Source organism: Periplaneta americana, chromosome 5 (genome assembly GCF_040183065.1).
Source record: "Periplaneta americana isolate PAMFEO1 chromosome 5, P.americana_PAMFEO1_priV1, whole genome shotgun sequence".
Lineage (NCBI taxonomy): Eukaryota > Metazoa > Arthropoda > Insecta > Blattodea > Blattidae > Periplaneta > Periplaneta americana.
Genome location: NC_091121.1, coordinates 57,019,509 through 57,041,987, shown reverse-complemented (window position 1 = coordinate 57,041,987; position 22,479 = coordinate 57,019,509). Strand labels below are relative to the sequence as shown.

Genomic DNA, 22,479 nt, shown 5'->3' with positions numbered 1-22,479 from the left:
CGTCGCCGGTGTGGCGGAATTTTGTCCCGCAGGATTCTTTTAAATTCCAGTAAATCTACTGACATGAGCCTGTCTCATTTGAACACACTTAAATGCCATCGACCTGGGCCGGGATCGAACCCGCAACCGTCTATGCTACCGAGGCCGACTCTGCATATCAAGCTTTGTTAATGCCATACAGACAATACGGAACAGTGCACAGTTGAGCAGCGAAATCTGTGAAAATGAAAACCCTAAAAAGCGTCGTAAGGTCGAAGGGATTCAGACAAGGGTTGCGGCAGCCAAGGAAGTGTGTGACCTCATTATCGCACAAGCTAACACCCGATTCCAGTTCATAGATTATCTGATATTATCTTCTCTTTTGTGTCAAGAAAAATTTGAATGCTACAAAAGTTCATTTCCTGAAAATGATCTAAATGTATGTGTGAATCTTTTCCCAGTGCTCGATAAAGACAAATTAAAAACGAAAATCACTGTGTTGTATCAGAAACAAGAATTCAGAAATATCTGTGACACAGTCAAGCTCTTGCAGTTTCTTCTATCTGAGAACTTGCAGGTCTCATTTTCAGAAGTTGTGAAACTACTACGCATAGCTATCATCATACCAATGGCAACTTCCGAACCAGTACGTTGGTTTTCGTGTTTGAAGAGAGTAAAATCCTATCTTAGAAATACAATGAGAGAAGAGAGACTGACCGCATTAGCTATGTTTTCCATTGTAAAGACTATGTTAAATGACATATCGGATTTTAATAAGAGGATGATTCAAAAGTTTGCAACCTACAAGGCAAGGCGCATGGAACTAATCTTTAAATAAAGTAAGTTGCTTGGTTTATTTTTGTATGCAGCCCCCCTGAATTCAATATCCACGAGCCGCCACTCCAAATCACCCTTTCTCTGCATACTCCTACACTGTGGGCCATATCTCAAACAACTGAAGAGCTGTTCAGGACTGACATTAATTATTAGGAACTTATTTAAATCATTTTTAGAGCATTAAGAAAACATTTCAATGACTATCTTTTGCAATAAACTAATAAATGACAGGGGTATGCTAACATTTAATGCTGTAAAATATTTTGTTTCACTCTTTCAATTGCTAAATGACAAAAATGCTTTTGAAGATGTAGTCCGGGACACGTCACAGAACTGAAATTTCCACACTCACAGTTGCTGCTCAGGCATAATATGGTTTAATTATAATTGTCCAAATAATAATTAAATTACAACATGATGATTGTAATTTTTTAGTAGGTAAAATCCTATAATTTTCAGTCAGTTGCACAATAACTTTTAGGGATATGTTTTGGCCAATTTTATAATTTCTAGCCACATACAGGTTCCATCATAAGGGAAGATAGGTATGACCAGAGTGGTCGCCTACTCTTTTGGGTCCGTTACGTCTGTCTATTCTAAGTAACTGATGCTTTTGTTTTTAATTCTAACCGTTTCCTAATTTCTTCCGTTGTTTCTTCTGGAAAATCTTTAATACATTTCTCTTCATCAGTGAGAATATCTTCTACTGGTAAAAAGGTGAGAGCTACGGAAAATTTTCAGATAAGGCTGAAATTACGAGGGAATCTAATGAAAAATTGATGAAATTCACAACTGTTTTTGAAGGAGTTATTCGTCGTTTGATGATTTTGATATAGGCCTAATTTGTTGTCAACATTCTACATATAAACGTTTAGCAAGAGAGAGATGAATTTCATAAAGATTTAGACATGAAACTGTGTCTAAATTCTTACTTATGAAATGTAATCTCCCTTTCAATAAAACCAAACTAGTACGTCGGTAGATCCTGTGTCCAGCAAACGATTTTATATTTTGGTATCGTGTTCGTATCACGGCAGCTAAAAAGGAAACTTAAAGAGCGTATGAATAGAATGGAAAGCAGAGGACATTCTTGTCTAACACCCTTCTTAATTGATATGGGTTTTGTTATTTTTTACAATCAGTAAATCTCAACATGTCCCCCATTAGTAGCACGACACACATATAACCTGTATTGAATCTCTTTCCAGGCATTGTGTAACATCTCCGGAGTTCCAGATCTTACTGTGTCGATAATCCTTTGACGTAACACTTGAAGGTTATCCACTCTGGTGTTGTAGACATGGTCTTTTACGAATGCCAAAAGAAAAAAGTCCATTGGTGTAAGATCAGGAGATCGTGGAGGCCATACAATAGGACCATCTCGACCAATCCATCCTCCCGGGAAATGGTTGTGTTAAGTTTCAACGATTGGTCCCCAATAATGAGAAGGAGCTCCGTCTTGCTGGAAGGTGAACCACTGTGGAATCTGGGGTAGCGCAAAATTTTCAAACATATCGAGATATACCGAACCATTCACTGTGTTCTCTATGAAGAAAAAAGATCCGATCACTTCTGAACTGGTTATCCACACCAAACATTTAACTTTGAAGAGTTATGTTCATGTTAAAAAATAACACGAGGATTCTCAGAACCCCAGATCCTGCAATTGTGGCGATTAACATAGCCACACACGTGAACCGTTGCCACCACCATGTCGCTGAAAATCTCCATTTTCTAGCAAATGTTTGTGCCACTGAACAATGGTGTGTCTATTAGGAGCTGCATGGCCGTATTTTTCACGAAATCTCCCCTGAACTGTAACCGGAAACTTAAACTCTGCTAACCAATAACAGCACTGCACATTTTCTTGCTGTATGAATGGAGCCATTTTGGAAAACAATCTGTGTATACACAACAATAGGAATAACAGGATCGCCAATTTCACGACATAAAAACTTGTTGGGTTTTTCTACATTTTAGTGCAAGCTGGTGTTATGTAACGTTTATGGATGTCTAGTTAGTTCATTTCTTTATCGGTAGGTTTCATTTCAGACACGGTGTATTATTCTAATTCACACATTAAACTAGCATACATTGTAGTGTAAACCGATGACAATAGTAGTAAAATAATTTATTTACAAAATGTAAACCAAAACACCATGTATTGTGGGTCCCCATCACCACGGCATGGCGCGTCCTCAGGTTGCGGATAGAGGAGACGGCCTCCAGATATGGAGGGTAGCTGCGAATATATTGAATAAGCAGTCGTGGACAGCCGATAAGGGGTGGTCCTCCAGCTTGGGGGTTGGGCGAAGGGCTAACAACCCATCACCGTAAAAAACAGCTTGTTACGTATCCCTATAATAAGCCTCGGAATAGGACTGATTCTCTGGCACGACCACAGCAAAGGAATAAGGTTTTGTGATTTGGCACTTGGAACGTAACTAGTCTTTATAGAACAGGAGGGGTAACATTAGTAGCTAAAGAACTAGCTAGATATAGAATAGACTTCGTGGGAGTACAAGAGGTTAGGTTAGATGGGAATGGCATATCACAAATAGGAGATTACTTGTTTTATTATGGGGAAGGAAACAATAATCACCAATTAGGAACAGGATTCTTTGTTCATAAAAGAATAAAATCAGCAGTAAAAAAGGTCGAATTTATCAGTGACAGGTTATCATATTTAGTACTTAAGGGTAGATGGTGCGACATCATAGTTATAAATGCTCACGCCCCTACAGAAGAGAAAGACGACCATATAAAGAATAGCTTCTATGAGGAATTGGAACATACTTTTGATCATTTCCCTAGATATCACATGAAAATTTTATTGGGGGATTTCAATGCTAAAGTAGGACGGGAGGATATTTTTAGACCAACTATTGGAAAAGAGAGCCTACACGCAATTAGTAGTGACAATGGAGTTAGATTAGTCAACTTTGCCACATCGAAAAATTTAATTGTCAAAAGTACAACATTCCCCCATAAGGATATACATAAATATACTTGGACTTCTCCAGATGGATTGACACACAACCAAATAGATCACATCTTGATAGATAAACGGAGACATACTAGTATAGTAGATATTCGAACTTTCAGGGGTGCAGACTGTAATTCTGACCATTATTTGGTGATTGGAGAATTAAGAGAAAGATTATCAGTAGCCAAGCGAGTAGAGCAACAAGTTAATATTACTAAATTCAATATTTTGAAATTAAAGGACGAGGAAGCTAAGCAAAATTATCAGGTCGAAATTTCGAATAGGTTTGCCACTTTAGAAAGTTCCGACGAAGTTGAGAAAGAATTAGATGTTAATAGCGTGTGGGAAAATATCAGAGATAGTATCAAAATTGCAGCTGAGCAGAGCATAGGTTATTATGAAACTAAGAAAAAGAAACCGTGGTTTGATGAAGATTGTTGCATGGTAGTAGAAAGAAGGAAACAGGCAAAATTGAAATTCTTACAGGATCCAGTCGAGGAGAAGAGAGATAATTATTTCAATGAAAGACGGGAAGCAAGTCGTACACTTAGGAATAAAAAGAGAGGTTACTTGAAGGAAAAACTGAATGAGGTAGAAACAAATAGTAAGAATAAAAACATTCGAGATTTATATAAGGGTATAAAGGAATTTAAGAACGGATATCAGCCAAGGGTAAACGTGATCAAGGATGAGAATGGTGACTTGCTTGCAGACTCTCCATCAATCCTAACAGATGGAAAAACTATTTTGCGCAACTACTAAATGTACATAGGCCAAATAGAAATGATCGGGACGAAATTGAAATACAAACTGCTGAGCCATTTATACCCGAACCCACGCTTTCAGAAGTCGAAATTGCGATAGAAAATCTGAAAAAGTACTAGTCTCCAGGTATCGATCAAATTCCAGCAGAATTAATACAAGAGGGCGGAAGCGCATTATATAGCGAAATTTGTAAACTTGTACTTGCTATTTGGGAAAAGGAAATTGTACCAGAACAATGGAAGGAGTCCATAATTGTACCTATTTTTAAAAAGGGGGACAAAACCAACTGTGGTAACTTTCGAGGAATATCACTTTTGTTGACGTCGTACAAAATTTTGTCCAATATTCTTTTGAGAAGATTAACTCCGTACGTAGATGAAATTATTGGGGATCATCAGTGCTGTTTTCTGCGTAATAGATCGACTATTGATCAGATTTTTTGTATTCGACAGATAATGGAGAAAAAATGGGAGTATAAGGGTACAGTACATCAGTTATTCATTGATTTCAAAAAGGCATATGACTCGGTTAAGAGGGAAGTATTATAGGATATTCTTATTGAATTTGGTATTCCCAAGAAACTAGTTCAATTAATTAAAATGTGTCTCAGTGAAACATACAGCAGAGTCCGTATAGGTCAGTTTCTATCTGATGCTTTTCCAATTCACTGCGGGCTAAAGCAGGGAGATGCACTATCACCTTTACTTTTTAACTTCGCTCTAGAATATGCCATTGGGAAAGTTCAGGATAACAGGCAGGGTTTGGAATTGAACGGGTTACATCAGCTTCTTGTCTATGCGGATGACGTGAATATATTAGGAGAAAATACACAAACGATTAGGGAAAACACGGAAATTTTATTTGAAGCAAGTAGAGCGATCGGTTTGGAAGTAAATCCCGAAAAGACAAAGTATATGATTATGTCTCGTGACCAGAATATTGTACGAAATGGAAATATAAAAATTGGAGATTTATCCTTCGAAGAGGTGGAAAAATTCAAATATCTTGGAGCAACAGTAACAAATATAAATGACACTCGGGAGGAAATTAAACGCAGAATAAATATGGGAAATGCGTGTTATTATTCGGTTGAGAAGCTTTTATCATCCAGTCTGCTGTCCAAAAATCTGAAAGTTAGAATTTATAAAACAGTTATATTACCGGTTCTTCTGTATGGTTGTGAAACTTGGACTCTCACTCTGAGAGAGGAACATAGGTTCAGGGTGTTTGAGAATAAGGTGCTTAGGAAAATATTTGGGGCTAAGCGGGATGAAGTTACAGGAGAATGGAGAAAGTTACACAACACAGAACTGCACGCATTGTATTCTTCACCTGACATAATTAGGAACATTAAATCCAGACGTTTGAGATGGGCAGGGCATGTAGCACGTATGGGCGAATCCAGAAATGCATATAGAGTGTTAGTTGGGAGACCGGAGGGAAAAAGACCTTTAGGGAGGCCTAGACGTAGATGGGAGGATAATATTAAAATGGATTTGAGGGAGGTGGGGTATGATGATAGAGACTGGATTAATCTTGCTCAGGATAGGGACCGCTGGCGGGCTTATGTGAGGGCGGCAATGAACCTTCGGGTTCCTTAAAAGCCATTTGTAAGTAAGTAAGTATGTAAACCAAAACATGTAGTGTAGCACTTTGTAATGGAACATATTGATATAATAAAGGAGAAGAAAAACACACACACACACACACTAAACAGGTTGAATCTACATGACGTGATTCTTCGTTACAAAATACGAACAAAATTTAACACAGCGTATATCCTGCGGCATCTAGTTTCCTCATAGATATTCGGTAGGGATAAGACGGTGGATATCACGTGATAATTAGGTGTCACTCATTACACACAAGAGAAGTGTACTACTTGTTGTAGGCTACACGTGAATGCAGGTCGTCCAAGAAATGTCCGAACTTCGTGAACGTAAATGTTATAATTTCATTTGTAGAACACGAACCATTGAGAAATTCATGCAGCGTCACTAGGACCAAGTCGAGTGTGACTGGAAACAACGACAAACTGCAAATGAATCGTTCTATGATAACATTGTCTGGAGAAATGACACGTAGGCCTAGCATGCATAACCTAACCAGACAAAAATTAATATCCCAACATCATGTAAGATAGTGTTTAATTTCACACTTAATGTTTACATAATTATGCAATTGAATACATATGTAGACTCAATAAATATTTGAAAAGACAAAGCATATTTAACCAATTACGTATTACACTTATAGTATAACATTAAGGAAATATTATATTGGTTAATCTTAGAATACAGACATTGCACACATACAGGATGAATAGTAAATGCCGTCTCCGAAACCCGGGGAGTGATAGGGGATATTGCGGCGAAGAAATTCGAGATAGGAACTGTTATGGTATGATGATTATTGGTTAGTTATGGAGGCAATACCCAAAGTCAAATGGGGTAATAGTTACTTTTGATATCTGTGACATGTACCTATCCCTGAAATGGTCGGATTTTTTGGCTTCAGCGCAAAAACTTCGAAGAAAATAATTGTAGCTGGTTTGTCTTCAAGTATTGTACTGTGAGTCATCTGTACAATGTCACAGTTTAAACTGATGTTACAATACGTAGCTGTTTCTCATTGTGAAGTAAAGTAAGCACGTAATGTTTACATTGCATACGTCAAGCAATTGCCGTTTTCTAAGCATGCTGCGCAACCCACCCCTTGTCCGGCGTTGAACTAAAACCAAGCAAACCTGTGGAGCTTACGCTGTGCTTGGAGTGACAAAAGTGCAATTTGGAAGTGCGAGATGTTCGATGTGGACATGTGGGAGTTACAGTCTGAACTTAAACCTTTGCATACATAAGCGTTATCCACGGAAACTTGCCCCATTAGACATTTGGGGAAAGTTTCAAGATAGGATATTGGTTCTTATTTATGTTTGTTTTCACGTGGTGTATTACGCCCTGGTCTTCCAAGACGGTATTTAGTATTCACCCTGTATACTCTACCTAACTAATATTATTAATAAACATTTATGAAAACCCTAGGTCTACTGTAGTTCAAACATGAAGTTCATGCTGGTACTGTAATCCAATACGTAAATACTTCTAAGCCTGTAATTTTGGAAGCAGATCTTTAGTATGAATTGTTTACTTTTTTTTCGTACCATTGAATTATTTGTCGACACAAAATCTTCTTGACCGCTGTTCCTTCAAATGGCCATCTGTTGAGAATTCTTTATACTCCAATTTTCCAGAGAACCCTATTTTACCTGAGATAGGTATGTTAGGGTTATAAATACATAATAATAATAATAATAATAATAATAATAATAATAATAATAATATGATATTGATTAATAGAGTCTCCTATTGAATTAATCTTACGTTTCAATTATGAAATTAATAAAATTTTACAAATCTATAAATTCAGCAAATCTCTACAACGTTTTATAATTTATGCACATGAATGAATGAAATGCATTGAGATGAAATTAAATACCCAAATACAATCTTATATTTCAATTAACAAGTTTCATGAAATGTATACTATATTATAACCTAAGCAAATAACTAATCCTAATATTCACTAGAATGTAGTTTAAATTTCTGTGGGTTGAAATCTCTGAAGATGTTACACAGTTTTCCGTTAAATAATGTTGTTAAAAGCAGTTTCTACATTTTATACAACGCATTTATCGTGAATCTATTTTAAATTATTATCCTAATTTATTTCTATCAACTGTTAATTTTAATATTTACAACAAAATATATAAAAACTATAGAAAAAAATAATAATAATTCAGTGGATATATACAAATTTTATCATGTGTTCAGATTACAGCATTTATTTCGGAACACTTGTATTGGTGGGGAGTACTTGGTGTCGCACCTGTCTGTTCAGAATTTGAATACATGAACTTTATTAACAGTACCGTATATTCAACTAATGCCGTAATTTCCGCTACAGTTAGGGACAACATTTTTTAAATGCAATATTGTTATTTTTTCATATGACAAATCGTAAAAAAAAGTCTTAATTCAAAGCCTAAATACTTAATCATTCACTCCATCTCAACATTTCCTCATTACAACCGTTACAATCGCTTATTTAGATGGCCATTGATTTTATGTCAGCAGCGCTTTGCCCTTCTATGATCCGTCCCAAAAATCTATAGAGTAACTTTACGCATATGGGGGCGGAGTCTATCTGTGCCGGAGTGTATCGCGGGCAGCATCAGCTCGAGGCAGCTAAGGGGTAAGATGCTCGTGGTAGTAGGTAGAGTTCAGATAGAAATGATTCAATCCCTGCAAGCAAGCGATTGCTAGCTTTGTTCCTGGGGCAGGTGTTGGCCGTATTGGTCCTAGCCCTCCAACATACCACTTGCGCAGAGGTCTTGTTTCGTCTTTCTACTTTACAGATTCTGGGATGGACCATAGTTGGTGTTGATTGAACCCTATAATTCTTTCCTTTGGTACAATTATTCATAGACGAATTATTAACAACATAAATAAAATGTACGTTCCCGTAACAGCTCTTGTCCCTTCTTCGGTACCAATCTCGCTAGTTGAGAGCTGTGACGTTTCGGGGATCGAAGTCGTGGGGGAACATGAGATCGAACGGCATGTACTTGTAGGCTTTGTTCAATAACGAAAAGATGGTATCTCGGAGGGCGCGATTTATGGCCGGCCCCAAGAAGCGGAAGATCTCGCGCCAGTTGCGAGACAGGAACCTGTTGGCGCCATTCTCTATTAACACAAGACATAACATTAACTGAGTAAACTAGTGTTGGAATCAGACAGACGCTCTGAGATACGATACAAAAAATCCTCTACGAACTATTTTCTATAAGTAATTCATTCTATGACTGCCATACTGATCCATCACCAATAGCAGAATTACTATCATCGCCAATACCACTGCACCTACCTTAGGAATTACATTATTAACGATCACAGTTTGGGTTCTTTTTGGCCCGTTTCGCCTCCAAATTACGTTAGTTGTGGTACTTATAATATTGTTTAAAATATTATTAGGCCCTAATTATTGCTCATTCCAGCTCATCTTTGGACGCCCTACGCTTGTGTATTCTTGAGGAGTGTATTGTTGTTAGTCAACTGTCTGATGACAGGTCTGGACCCCATAAGTGGCACCAGCAAGGCATCGCTCATGAGGCAATTAGGCCAGGAGATAATAGGGTAGGGTGGTCAGTTACATTCCCCCTGGGGGGCTGTATACTACTTTGTATTGCTTTTGCTAGTCTGTTATTTTAAATTCTTCATATACGTCCTTTCCGTTTATTCCTATAACTTTAATTGATTTCATTAATACCAATTATAACTAGTTCTGTGTGTATACTACACATTATTGTTTTTATACACAAGCTTTATAATCAGACTTTATCGTTAATCAAAATCGTGTTCAATAAGGCAAATTACTGCTCAAGTGCCTTAATAGTGTATTACGATACAAGGTGGGAAGTGCTTTTTACAAAATCGAGGAAAAGTTTGAAAAACGAGCAGACCGAGTTCTTCGATTTCCGAGATTTTGTAATGCACTTTACAGACGTGTATTGTAGGCCTATAACATTTTTTTGCACGACCATATTTTTAAAATTGCAAATACAATATATTTTTTGCACGATCGTCCTTTTTATTGCATTTACAGCTATTGTTGTTAGGCCTTGAAAGTTAGTATTCCCACACAGAAACTTGTTGATAGGGAAACCATTCTTCATAATATAAAACTATACTGAAATAGACCCATTACAGTGCCTTATTGTTACTTAGTTACCTTTACAGTACAGTTTTTCGAAGGCCTTACAATAAAATTGCTCTAAATTTCCAATGCAAAATATATTGTATTTGTCTGTCTACATATAGCCAAATTGAGAAATAACACATGTCTACGGATTTCAATAATGTTTTTCTTCCAACTTAATGTTGTTGCTAATACTAAGACCTCAATCATCTGATACTCTTTGATTTAATCTCTTACATAATAAGTTGTTTTCCATCTTGAATTCAATATTGAATATGAAGTAATATATACTTGTGTTTGTCAAAAATTATATTGAAAACCCATATTGAAAGAGGCATATCCTCAAGTGAAATGGGTAATATGTCTCGCAAAAATTCAAGACATTGTTTGGATATTCCATTATGATTTAGAAAGTATGGTAACAGGTAAGTCTTTACAAACTGCTGAGGTTCGTACGAGAATAAGACTGACTAAACATTGCTTCACTATGTACTAACTATAACAACTCCCGCGTAAACTTGTTTGCAGCATGCGTTCTCGTCACCACTTAAGCTTTCTTTCAAGGTTAAGATAAAATTCGTCTTTCCATCTTGTAACAACTCTTTCAGGAACTCCAGTATATATATATATATATATATATATATATATATATATATATATATATTTCTTATCCTTCGAAGAGATGCAAAAATTCAAATATCTTGGAGCAACAATAACAAATATAAATGACACTCGGGAGGATATTAAACGCAGAATAAATATGGGAAATGCCTGTTATTCGGTTGAGAAGCTTTTGTCATCCAGTCTGCTGTCAAAAAATCTGAAAGTTAGAATTTATAAAACAGTTATATTACCGGTTATTCTGTATGGCTGTGAAACTTGGGCTCTCACTTTGAGAGAGGAATAGAGATTGAGGGTTTTTTTTAGAATAAGGTTCTTAGGAAAATATTTGGGGCTAAGAGGGATGAAGTTACAGGAGAATGGAGAAAGTTACACAATGCAGAGCTGCACGCATTGCATCCTTCACCTGACATAATTAGGAACATTAAATCCAGAAGTTTGAGATGGGCAGGGCATGTAGCACGTATGTGCGAATCCAGAAATGCATATAGAGTGTTAGTTGGGAGGCCAGAGGGGAAAATACCTTTGGGGAGGCCGAGACGTAGATGGGAGGATAATATTAAAATGGATTTGAGGGAGGTGGGATATATTAGAGACTGGATTAATCTTACTCAGGATAGGGACCAATGGCGGGCTTATGTGGGGGCGGCAATGAACCTCCGGGTTCCTTAAAAGCCAGTAAGTAAGTATATATTTTTTCTATTAATTAAAATACATTTAATTATTCTGTAATCTTCGTGTTTCTTATTTGATCCTTAAAAGTGTATCCTGTTAAGGGTTTTTTATGGTTATATATGTTTTTATATTACTTAAAAAATATTTTATTCTTCTGTAATCTTCGTGTTTCATTTTGTGATCCATAGAATTATGTCCTGTTAGGCCTAAGGGTTTTAAAAGTCTCATTTCAGCTTTTCATATATTTTATTATTTATATGATCTGTTTTTTTCAAATTTCCACTACCATATGTTATACAAGGTGCAGCAGAGGAATCGGACGATTTTCAAATGGAAATAACTCTGTAGTTATGTCTATTAGAACAAATCTCTTACTGCCAAAAAAACTGGCTCTGTATGCCATTTCGTTGACATACATTTAGATTGTCTTGAAAATTATGTCCTTCAAATGGTGTCCGTCTCTCTCTATGCACTATTCAAGTCTTTCCATGAAGTTGCGTGTCGCTCTTTCCAACATTTCGCCATCAATGTTGGCGATTTCCTGGACAATGGTGATCTTCAGGTTATCAGTTGTTTGAGGCCTGTTTATGTACACTTTTGACTTCAGATAACCCCACAGAAATTAAGGCAGACGGTAACGTCAGGCGAGCGGGGAGGCCAGAGAATGTCGCCATACCGAGAAATGATGTGCCCTGGAAACATGCGAAGCAAAACTGTCATTGAATTTTCTGCCGTATGAACCGTGGCATCATCTTGCTGAAACTATACAATTTGTCTATCAATCCCACGTAGACGCCTACGCAGTTCTTGTTCTCAGCATTTCGACGTAGCGTTCACTATTTACTGTCCGTGTTCCCGTTCTTCTCAAAAAAAAAAAAAAATACGGGCCTATGACGCAGTATCTAGACATAGCACACCAAACTGTAACCTTTGGACAGTGAATCTGACGCTCGTGTTCGAGGGCCCAGTATCTAAAGTTATGCTTATTAACATAACCATTTAAATGGAATTGTGCCTCGTCACTCATGAACATAACAACTTCGTCAGCCAAAATTTCCACCATTCTCTCGGCGAATGTCCTGCGTTGGACATAGTCTCCCTCATTCATTTGCTGAACAATCATAAGTTTATATGGATGAAACTTATGATCTCAATGCAATATTCGGCGCACAGAACGTTCTGAAAGTCGCAGTGCTATAGCCTGCCGTCTAGCTGATTGATGTGGACTCCTCGTAACAGCCACTCTTACTCGCTCAAAGTTACCTGGCGTTCCTACACTTCGAACGTGTCCCGGTGGTTTCTTCTTGCAAGCTGATGTTGATAATCGAAAGTTTTGTACACATCTCAATATGGTATTGCGAGCTGGCAGCCAACATTAAATTGGAGACGAAAGGCACGTTAGGTTTTCACAACTGAATCACCATTATCTCTCGCTATCATAATATTAATACTCGATCACAACGCGATAACACGCTAGAAATTCCACTTCACACATCGTCTCTGTATTCCTCATCTTTAACTGTTGCTACCTCTCGTCACTGGAACTCTCTACCGCCTGAAGTCAAGGGCTGCCGAACATTGAAATCTTTCAAATCCAAGTTGGAAAATTATCTTATGATGAGTTGCCAAACTAACTTAGTATTATAACAAGTGTTGTATTGCATGTTTCCACGTATTCACATTTTTTTAATGTTCTAGTGATATTCAAGTTATTTTATATTTTTGTTTTCATATTTTCCGATAATGGTATATCTCTAATGTAATAAGTTCCGCTATGTATAATCATAATTTCCCTTATTGTGTGTAGACCTACTTAAAAATATTGAATTAACTATATGCTTTGTACTGCACTATTTTATTACTACTATTAGTATTATTACTATCATTATTATTATTATTTTTATTATTATTATTACCATTATTACTATTATTTATTATTATTATTATTATTATTATTATTACTATGATTATGAATAATTGTCTTATTTTTTTTATACTTTCAATGCCTCATTTATTTTGACCTGCTGTTCAATTTTATTACGCTTTTTTCTTTCTTTCTTTCTGTATGTTATATATTATGTCTGATTTCTTCCTACTTGTTTTTTACATTTTATTATTATTATCTTATTCAGTTTTGTGTGTAAAATTGTAATGTACTTTGTAAATATGTAGTGTTTTTGTAAATTATTTTATTATTATTGAAAAATATCTCGATTACGAAAGCACGATGATCCGAGCTCCATATTTCCATGATTATACAAAATGGCATCAAAAATGCTAACAAACAACGGTGGATCGATATCCGTAACGCCTCATGTTGCTCAATAAACGGCCTTCTAAAACTGTCAGATTCCTTTGCCGCACCTTGTAGTAGGCACTGTCATTACTTTATACGTGGTGTGTCTAAAAAGTTCGGTGAATGGTGTCATATCTGAACGGCAACTTGGCGCATGTGCTTGCGCATGCTCATGGTTCTTCAGAGACTTGGAGAGAATCGATACACAGCATGCAATGCATGTGACTGGCAGTGTAAACAGACTGCGACCAGTTGAACGTAGTCAGTGTGAGAGGAAGTGTCACAGCGCAATGGAGCAACGTGTAAACATCAAGTTCTGCTACAAATTGGGTAAGACTGCAACGGAGACACATGGAATGTTGGTGCAGGTGTACGGGAGGGAAGCCGTGAGCAGAAAATGTGTTTACGAATGGTTTAAACGCTTCCGTGAAGGGAAGGAAACAATTGAGGATGAGCCACGTTCAGGTTGGCCATCGACAAGCAGAACTCCAGAAATGATCAAGAAAGTGCGACAAATGCTGGTACAAGATCGGCGACTGACTCTAAGATCGATTGCGGAGGAATTGAACGTTAGCAAGGACACGGTGCACACCATCGTCCGCGATGATTTGGGTAAGCGGAAGATCTGCTCCCGATTTGTGCCGCACAAGCTCACAGACGAGCAGAAAGCAAAACGGATGGAAACTTCTGGTGATTTCATTTCCATGTGTGACCAGGATCCATTGCTTCTGAAAACCATCGTCACGGGAGATGAGACCTGGTGCTACCATTTCGATCCGGAATCAAAACGGCAATCGATGTCATGGTGTTCACCGACTTCCCCGCGACCAAAAAAAAAAGCCGTCTGCAAAAATCCAAGGTGAAAACACTGTTGATCGCCTTCTTCGACAACAACGGTATCATCCACAAGGAATTTGTTCCTGCAGGTCAAACCATTAATGCTGCATTTTACCAGTCCGTTTTGAACCGATTGCTACAGCGTACCCGGCGGGTTCGGCCTGAGTTGTACAGGACTGGCAAATGGATGCTGCTCCATGACAATGACCCTCCGTACTCCCCTGATCTGGTCCTGCGGACTTCTTCCTGTTTCCCCGCTTGAAGGCGGCCATGAAAGGTGAACGTTTTGCGGATGTGAATGCCATCAAAGATCGTGTGACAGCCGTTCTGCGATCGATTCCACAGGAGGCTTTTGCTGATAGTTTCCAGAAGCTGTACGAACGTTGTCAAAAGTGTGTTGTAGCGGGTGGCTACTATTTTGAAGGACAATCAAGAAAATTTGTTTGTATCTTTGTTTTTTTGCTTTCTGATACCACTCACCGAACTTTTCCAATTCCTGGCTCAGAAGATGATAACTGTTCTTGAACATCCTCCGTACTCCCCTGATATGGCTCCTGCGGACTTTTTCCTGTTTCCCCGCTTGAAGGCGGCGAGAGCAGAGGAGTACGGAGAGTGTTCAAGAACAGTTACCATCTTATGAGCCAGGAATTGGCGCACACGGATCGCACAGTGTGCAGGGGCATTATCATGGAGCAGCATCCATTTTCCAGTCTTGTGCAACTCTGGCCGAACCCGCCGGATACGCTGTAGCAATCGGTTCAAAACGGACTGGTAAAATGCAGCATTAATGGTTTGACCTGCAGGAACAAATTCCTTGTGGATGATGCCGTTGTTGTCGAAGACGGCGATCAACAGTGTTTTCACCTTGGATTTTTGCAGACGGCTTTTTTTTTTTTTGGTCGCGGGGAAGTCGGTGAACACCATGACATCAATTGCCGTTTTGATTCCGGATCGAAATGTTAGTACCAGGTCTCATCTCCCGTGACGATGGTTTTCAGAAGCAATGGATCCTGGTCACACATGGAAATGAAATCACCAGAAGTTTCTATTCGTTTTGCTTTCTGCTCGTCTGTGAGCTTGTGCGACACAAATCGGGAGCAGATCTTCCGCTTACCCAAATCATCGCGGACGATGGTGTGCACCGTGTCCTTGCTAATGTCCAATTCCTCCGCAATCAATCTTAGAGTCAGTCGCCGATCTTGTGCCAGCATTTGTCGCACTTTCTCGATCATTTCTAGGGTTCTGCTTGTCGATGGCCGACCTGAACGTGGCTCATCCTCAATTGTTTCCTTCCCTTCACGGAAGCGTTTAAACCATTCGTAAACACATTTTCTGCTCACGGCTTCCCTCCCGTACAGCTGCACCAACATTCCATGTGTCTCCGTTGCAGTCTTACCCAATTTGTAGCTGAACTTGATGTTTACACGTTGCTCCATTGCGCTGTGACACTTCCTCTCGCACTGACTACGTTCAACTGGTCGCAGTCTGTTTACTCTGCCAGTCACATGCATTGCATGCTGTGTATCGATTCTCTCCAAGTCTCTGAAGAACCATGCGCATGCGCAAGCACATGCGCCAAGTTGCCGTTCAGATATGACATCATTCACCGAACTTTTTAGACACAACACGTAGAACTTTAACTGTGTACGGTACGCTGCCTTGTTTTATTTCTCTGAATAGTAAGAATTAGAGTCTGGCTGGGCGGAAGAGAAGGCCTACTGGCCTTAGCTCTGCCAGATTAAATAAATAAATAAATAAATTAATTAATTAATTAATTAATTAATTAATTAATTAATTAATTAAAATGCAATCTTTGGAATCTCTTCAGTTTAATATTCATGTCTTCTTTTTTTGTAACATGATACATTATCTCCTTAGTAGTTAAAAATTTTAATTTGTTCAATGGTTTTACTTTTATTAATAATTGACATCTAATATGGTTTTTATCCCAAAAAACCATTGTTTCAGACTTTGTATCTGATATTGTCAAATTATATTCTTTTCTTACTTTCTCAATATTATATGCATATTCATATTTCATAACATAGTTTGCCATATATTTAAAGATATTTTGTTGTTTATTTTCACTTACCGAGCAGCTTGTTGCCGTTGAACAGGTTGTCGAACTGCATTTCGACCGAGTCGAAGTCCAAGTCCATTTCAAGTTCCGTCACATTTATATACTCATGCTCCACGCCCCGCTTGGACTGCGCTTTGTATGTCTTGAATTTGGCTGCGATGTCTGCTCTGACATTGTCTGTAACAAATCCTACTCCATAAGAGTCTGGTTGGCATGTCACAGTTGTGATGATTGATGAGTGACAGTCTGTATTTATTTAAACGGTTTACAGCAGCGATGACCAAAGCAGGTGTCGTGATTACATCGTGTAATCACAGACATTCATACTGGTAAGGTGAGTTTCCTGTACATTGTTCTCTGTCTCGCTCACATACTGAAGCTAAGCAGTGTCGGTACCATGTCGCTCTACAAACCCTCGTCTCTAGCAGGAATAGAAGGTTTGGTACAGAATGGGAAGAGAAATGTATTCGCTGTTCTGTCGGAGAAAATGTAATATGTTGCTTTGCTCAACGGTTCAATTAGTAGTAGGCTAGTATATAGAAGTGACATTACAGAGCATTACGCAGAATAAATAGGCATAACAGGTATTATTATTATTATTATTATTATTATTATTATTATTATTATTATTATTATTATTATTTATCAGCAAGTGTTATCATTAGACTTCGTTGAATTGCCGCACGCAGCATGCAATCAGGTTGCCGATGTACGGTAGTATAGAGGAGGTGAGCGACCGTCCGGTCTCGTAGTATAAGCAGTTCGTGTTAAGAGTTGTGACCGGTCCAAATAGATAGATCAGCTATAGCTAATGTATACCTATGTAAGCAGTTGTTTTTTGCATTACTGTGGTTGGAATAGTCAAAGCTTAACATTTGTTCAGTTCAGTGCAGACAAGAATTCAATCAAACATGCTACATTGAGAGTGTCGCTGTTCCAAATAATTGCCCCTGGAATACGCTTACCCCCGCAGCCAATCTTGACCCGTTGGGGAACGTGGTTGGATGCTGTTAATTATTATGCAGAACATTACGGCAAAATAATGGAGGTAATTGATGCATTGGATAGCACAGACAGTTCCGCTGTTGCAGCTATAAAATCATTGCCTTGTGAACAGCTATTGGAAGATATTCTGTTCATTGATTCCAATTTTAAAATCGTGTCCAAAAGCATCATCTTGCTAGAATCGTCTAAGCTACAACTCTCATAAGCTCTTAATATAGTGGATAAAGTATCACAAACCGTTATCCAAAATAACAATTCACTAATTTCAGAAAAAGTGAAATGTAAGTTGAGAAACATTATTGCTAAAATTCTGCCTATTCACAACTTCGTATTATAAATGATGTACCATCAGAGTCATTCCACGTCAAATCGCACAGCAATAAAACACGACCTTCTCGTAAATGGTCGAATTTTTTTTCATGAATTCCAGATATCAAACAAAGAGACCAGTATTGTTTTATTTTCACAATTATTAATTATTTGTGTAGTTATGACTATTTGAAATTACGCAAATTATGCGCGCACTGTTACAAAAATTCACTTGAAACTCTGTGACTACATATAATTGAAATTTGCGGTTTGGCGCATTTGAAAGACTAAATACAACACTTTTTATTACTTTAGGCTTATCACAAATAAATTTAAAATTTGGCCTAATGTTTTAATCATTTATTTTCCAAAGCAAAATTATTATATTATATAGCCAAGTTAAAAATCTGAAAAAGTATAGACTTGTTCCCTGATGTATTATCTGTAAAATACTGCATTTATAAATGTGGGCTCTGCATACATACATTTGTAACAATTTATTTTCCGGAGGCATGCACGCGCTCGCGATCCCCAGCTAATGAACTGCTTGTGGCCGTGGGCTAGAAGACTGCATTCATTCATCAAATAATTAATACCTTAAGGAACAATAAATATCTTATCTAAAGTTATTTTATTATTGTCAGCTCAGCTAAGAGAGGGAGCCCTTCACAATGCTGTATGTTTATACTGTAATATAGCCAAGTGTTTAACGATAGCAAGGCTGGGTAAGGCAGTAAACTTTATGACAGTAAACAGATGGCAGGAGGCAAAATATAGAAGAGAAAAATAATCAGTCAGGGTTTGAATTTCACGGAGTGGCGTGACTTCTATACAACATCAGTGACAGCAAAGATCGCGTAATATATAACAAGTGCTTAAATCCTTTTGACCTTCCTAATCACGCTTTTAAAAAGAAAGCTCAATTTAAAGGAGTCTTTGAATACGCGAATATGTGATTCCTTCCGTAAAAAATCTATCAACTTCCGGATAGGTCAGGTGAAATTATATGTTAAGCCGGTAGTTCTTGTGATATTAATAAACATGAATCAAATGAAAGTGCGGACAGAGAAAGTGATTATCCCAGTTCTTCTTCTAGCAGTTCTATGGATACAGCACTAGAAATCAGTAATATTGAGGAATTAAACAAGAGTTTGATGTCAATAGAATCCCTTATCAAGAAAAGAAAACTACAACAAAAACGATACCCCCGGGAAAAGTTTCAGAAAGTAAAAGGCTCCCTAGCAAGTAAAGTTTTTCTCGTAGAAGATGCATCGTCATCTCTTCAAAAGTCGGCCATATTTTATTTTTGACGGAATGCAAAGAAAATGTACAACCTGAAAATTATATAGTTATTGCAGACTGTTCTGAAAATTATTCATTTGTAATACAAGATTCAATACAAGGTGTGCATTGGAACAAATGCCAAGCCACAATACATCCTTTCGTAGTATATTTCAAAGAAGGTACAGAAATTCGTCACAAAAGTAATGTTGTCATCTCAGAAAGCATGAAACATGACACCGATTCCTTTCACCTTTTTGCAATCCGAAGCAATCAATTTCTTAGAGCAAGAATTCAACGATACGAGTATGAAAAAAATCATCTACTTTTCCGATGGATCAAGTTAACAATACAAAAACAAAAAGAATTTAAAAAATAATTGCTTACATGAAGACGATTACGGAATTAGCGCCGAATGAACTTCTTTGCAACGTCGCATGGTAAAGGTCCATGTGGTGGCATTGGAGGAACTGTTAAAAGAGCAGCCTATAAAAGATCCTATAACAACACCAAAAAAAACTGTGTTATTGGTCACAAAAAACATTTCTAAAGTGTCATTTATATTTTGTCCATTGAATAAGCACAAAAACCACACTGAAAATTTGCAGGCCAGATACCACAATCTAAAACCAATAACTGGTACATTAAAATTACATTCTTTCATTCCGTTGTCAAAAACTGAAGATTTAGTAAAACAGTTTTCTTTCAAGAAATAAGGTAGGCGAATAAAAATTTAAAGTGTAGTGTGAATGAAAACAAACGTTTAAAAAGCATAATGTACAAATATTTGAAGATATCATAATAAGTAAATTAGCAGTGTTTCCTCGAGTGACTTGATCCGTACTGGGTTTAATCTTGCAAAATTCACTCGATCATCCAGCGCCGATAAACCTCCCAGCGCGCTTCAACGCTTCCCGTACAATGCTGCTGCACTGACCGCTACACATTGTGTCGTAAGTAATTATATTTCCATTAAACTATTGGAGATCCCATTGTGATTTTTTCTGGAATTATTAAGAATACTTCAATGCACCTAGTAGGCATTTTTTTTATTTTTAATACGGCTATTTCACATTGATATCTAACTTTTAAAAATTGAATCATAAAAAATATTTGTAATAATTATATTAAAATTAGTTAGTAAATATTTAACAAAAGACAGTGCTTTAAGCTTTTAAATGCATTTTTCAAAAAATTTTTAACATCAATATGCTCAGAAATATGACGCTTTAAATGTTGCATTGTGCGACATTTTTAACGAATTTTAACATACAATATTTTAAAAACATGTGGACTTAGATGGAAATGAAAACACATTTGTTGGTTTATTAGACTCATAGAGTTGGTAAAAAAAGATATAAACGCAATCAGAAATATGAAGGTCAAAATTTGTATAATTTTGTGTGACTTGACGTGGAATGACTCATCAGGTCACGACAAGACATCTGAAGTTGGCGTACTAAAAAGTGGTGATTTCCGTTCTTCAAATATGTACGTATTACATCGTGTGATGTTGAATGTACATTTTCCCAAAATAAAAACTCTTTAAGTGACCATCGGAGGAGGTTACTTTGCAATCGCTCAAAATGTAAGTAACTCTTCACTGCAATGCACATATTCAAGGATGATGTGAGTATCTTACATTAAATTTTAAGAGTTAATATATCTCACTGTAAAATAATTGTGTATTTACATGTTTAGACATTTCCTACTTCAATGATCATTCATTATATTTCTTGAATGCAGGATACAGGTTTTATTGTAATCGCAGTATACTGCTCAGTGTTTACATTAGAGGCATACTCCATCCTTTGCACAAGTCCCTTCTCATACAGTCTATGCCGCGTGCGCAGTAAACCTTGCGATTCTCGTGGCAATTCCACGAAGTCTAGTTATCATAATTCTTATATAGCCTACGTGCCTGAGTATATAGGCCTATATCTTCCCTTGAAAGATAAAATAATTACTAGACTACGCTATATCTCCATTTCAATTTTTTTTTAAATCTATTATCAGTTATTTACTAGTTATTGATTTAATAATAATAATAATAATAATAATAATAATAATGTTAATACTAATAACAGTACTGATACCATTACCAGTAGCAGTAGTAGTAGTAATAATAATGATAATAATAATAATAATAATAATAATAATAATAATAATAATAATAATAATAATAATAATAATAATAATAATATAGACAAATTAAATATTACGTGCTAGTGCGGTAATGAAACGAGCTATTAAATTCCAAGAACTGAAATCAGCCTTCAATCATAGTCATGAAGAGAAAGATGACATAAATAAATGTAAGGAAGCCAGCTATCTAGTGACGAACGAAATAGCTCGTTCTCTTAAGACTTCCAACAAAGGAGAGTTTTATAAAAGCGTAATGATTAAGGTGGCTGAAATAATTTTGTCAAATGAAAGCTGTTAATTAATTTTGAATAACTGCGCATTTCTCGACTAAATATCCAGAAGACAATTCAGGAAATTTCTGAGTGTGTTCACGAGCAATATCACAAAAAAAAGCAAGAAAATGACAATACTGACACTACTGATACAGCAAACCTTGCGATTTTTATTAGCGGATTGATGAACTCAATGTTAGTGCACGAAGCACCACTGGTTGTAGTTTTCATGCCAAGTACCTCTCCCCCATCTCTTACTTCATAGACTGTCTCTCGTGTCTAATCACTGCCGTTCGAGTTTTGGTAACCGCTGCTTTACAGTATCAACTTACAAATTACCCTATTATTACTTACAGGGTACTAATGAACAACGCATTGTTTTCGATTAGAGTTAAGGAGTCTTGGACGTATAGTATGAGATAGAACTCATGATCACTGACGTAAAATGTATGTGGTACAACGCGTTAAGGTAATTAAAATTTGGTACTCATAAATAGAGTTCGGATTTCATTACACTACTCACTACTGTTAACGCGCAGCAAGTGTATTTAAACCTGAAATATAAATAAAACACTTTCGAAACTAGATTCTGAGGCACTGCTCGCTTCTTTACACAGGTGAAGAACCTTGTAGGGCA

At 37.0% G+C, this 22,479-nt stretch overlaps 1 protein-coding gene across 1 annotated transcript in view; it reads right to left on the bottom strand.

The window, feature by feature from the left end:
- Nucleotides 1-7,329: 7,329 nt before the first annotated feature.
- LOC138700484 (protein takeout-like) overlaps nt 7,330-22,479 on the bottom strand; it is a 39,383-nt gene continuing 24,233 nt past the window's right edge. Inside the window, exons 5-6 of the mRNA XM_069827089.1 lie at nt 16,843-17,007; nt 7,330-9,309 (exon numbers count right to left, since the gene is read on the bottom strand). Coding sequence (XP_069683190.1) covers nt 9,125-9,309; nt 16,843-17,007 — 350 coding nt within the window. The 3' untranslated portion in view covers nt 7,330-9,124. The remainder of the gene's footprint in view (nt 9,310-16,842; nt 17,008-22,479) is intronic.